The sequence below is a fragment of the Penaeus monodon genome, chromosome 23, assembly GCF_015228065.2.
Source record: "Penaeus monodon isolate SGIC_2016 chromosome 23, NSTDA_Pmon_1, whole genome shotgun sequence".
NCBI classification, from domain to species: domain Eukaryota; kingdom Metazoa; phylum Arthropoda; class Malacostraca; order Decapoda; family Penaeidae; genus Penaeus; species Penaeus monodon.
In genome coordinates, this window is record NC_051408.1 from 17428027 (window position 1) to 17428904 (window position 878).

At 41.1% G+C, this 878-nt stretch overlaps 1 protein-coding gene across 1 annotated transcript in view; it reads right to left on the reverse strand.

Moving 5' to 3' along the window:
- The window catches only part of LOC119587838 (protein obstructor-E-like), a gene marked incomplete in the record, with an annotated part of 9104 nt that extends 8555 nt beyond the window's left edge, over nucleotides 1-549 (reverse strand). Inside the window, 1 exon segment of the mRNA XM_037936543.1 lies at nucleotides 413-549. Within this exon segment, the coding sequence (XP_037792471.1) occupies nucleotides 413-455 (43 nt within the window).
- Between the last annotated feature and the right edge of the window lie 329 nt (nucleotides 550-878).

The following is an 878-nucleotide window of genomic DNA, read 5'->3' on the forward strand; positions in this document are numbered from 1 at the left end:
GTAAAGACACGACTAATGTGATCGAACTGAAACGCAACACTGCTTTGTTATTTAACAATATTTTTTTTGTTGGTAGTCACAACGATAACAACGTAATTAGCAGGGATTTGATTGTCATTCGCAGATTGCCTAATCGCTCTAATGGGAACATGTGCAAGATATTATCTATTTGTACGATGTGTTAGACGAGTTTGAAAGCAGGTCCACAGGCCAGCTAACGGTACATGCAATTTCCACTGCGAGAGTTAAACAAATATTTGCGACCAGTAATAGTTTTCTTCTTTTTTTTTAGGGGGGGCAGCAGGAAAACAAATAAAAAATAGGGAAAGTCTTCTTTAAATGCACTTTTAGGAAAACGAGAATAAGAAAGAGTGGGGAAACTCATTGATGAACCAACTGTTCTCAAACGTACCTGCAACGACCAGGAGAACGAAAACCACCCACTCCAGACTCATCTTCAACACTGGCGACAAGACAAAAACCTTCCACTAAAGCCAAGGTCTTTGGCTCGGGAATCCCCTTCGCTGTGACTATTTTTCCCCTCACGCTGGAATCCGCGCCGTGACTATTATTCTCCCCATTGGTGTTTGTAATATGATATTCTACTGAGTTTTCTTTGTATTTGTATATTTATGTACACAGTGTATGGTGTCTTTTAGTTACTCCATCAAGCGCGTATCCTCATGTGCTTTGTAGAATAGGAAGAAAAAGTATATGTAGATCCAGCTCGACCAAGACTCGATATCGGGAGGGGGAGTGGCCACCGGGAAGAGAAAGTCAGGTGAAGTTCGAGCATTTGTCAGATTACTTCGTTCGAGTTTTGGTTTCCTGTACGAGTAAGTGAAACTTTTGTGGCCTGTTGTTTGTTTTCAGTGACA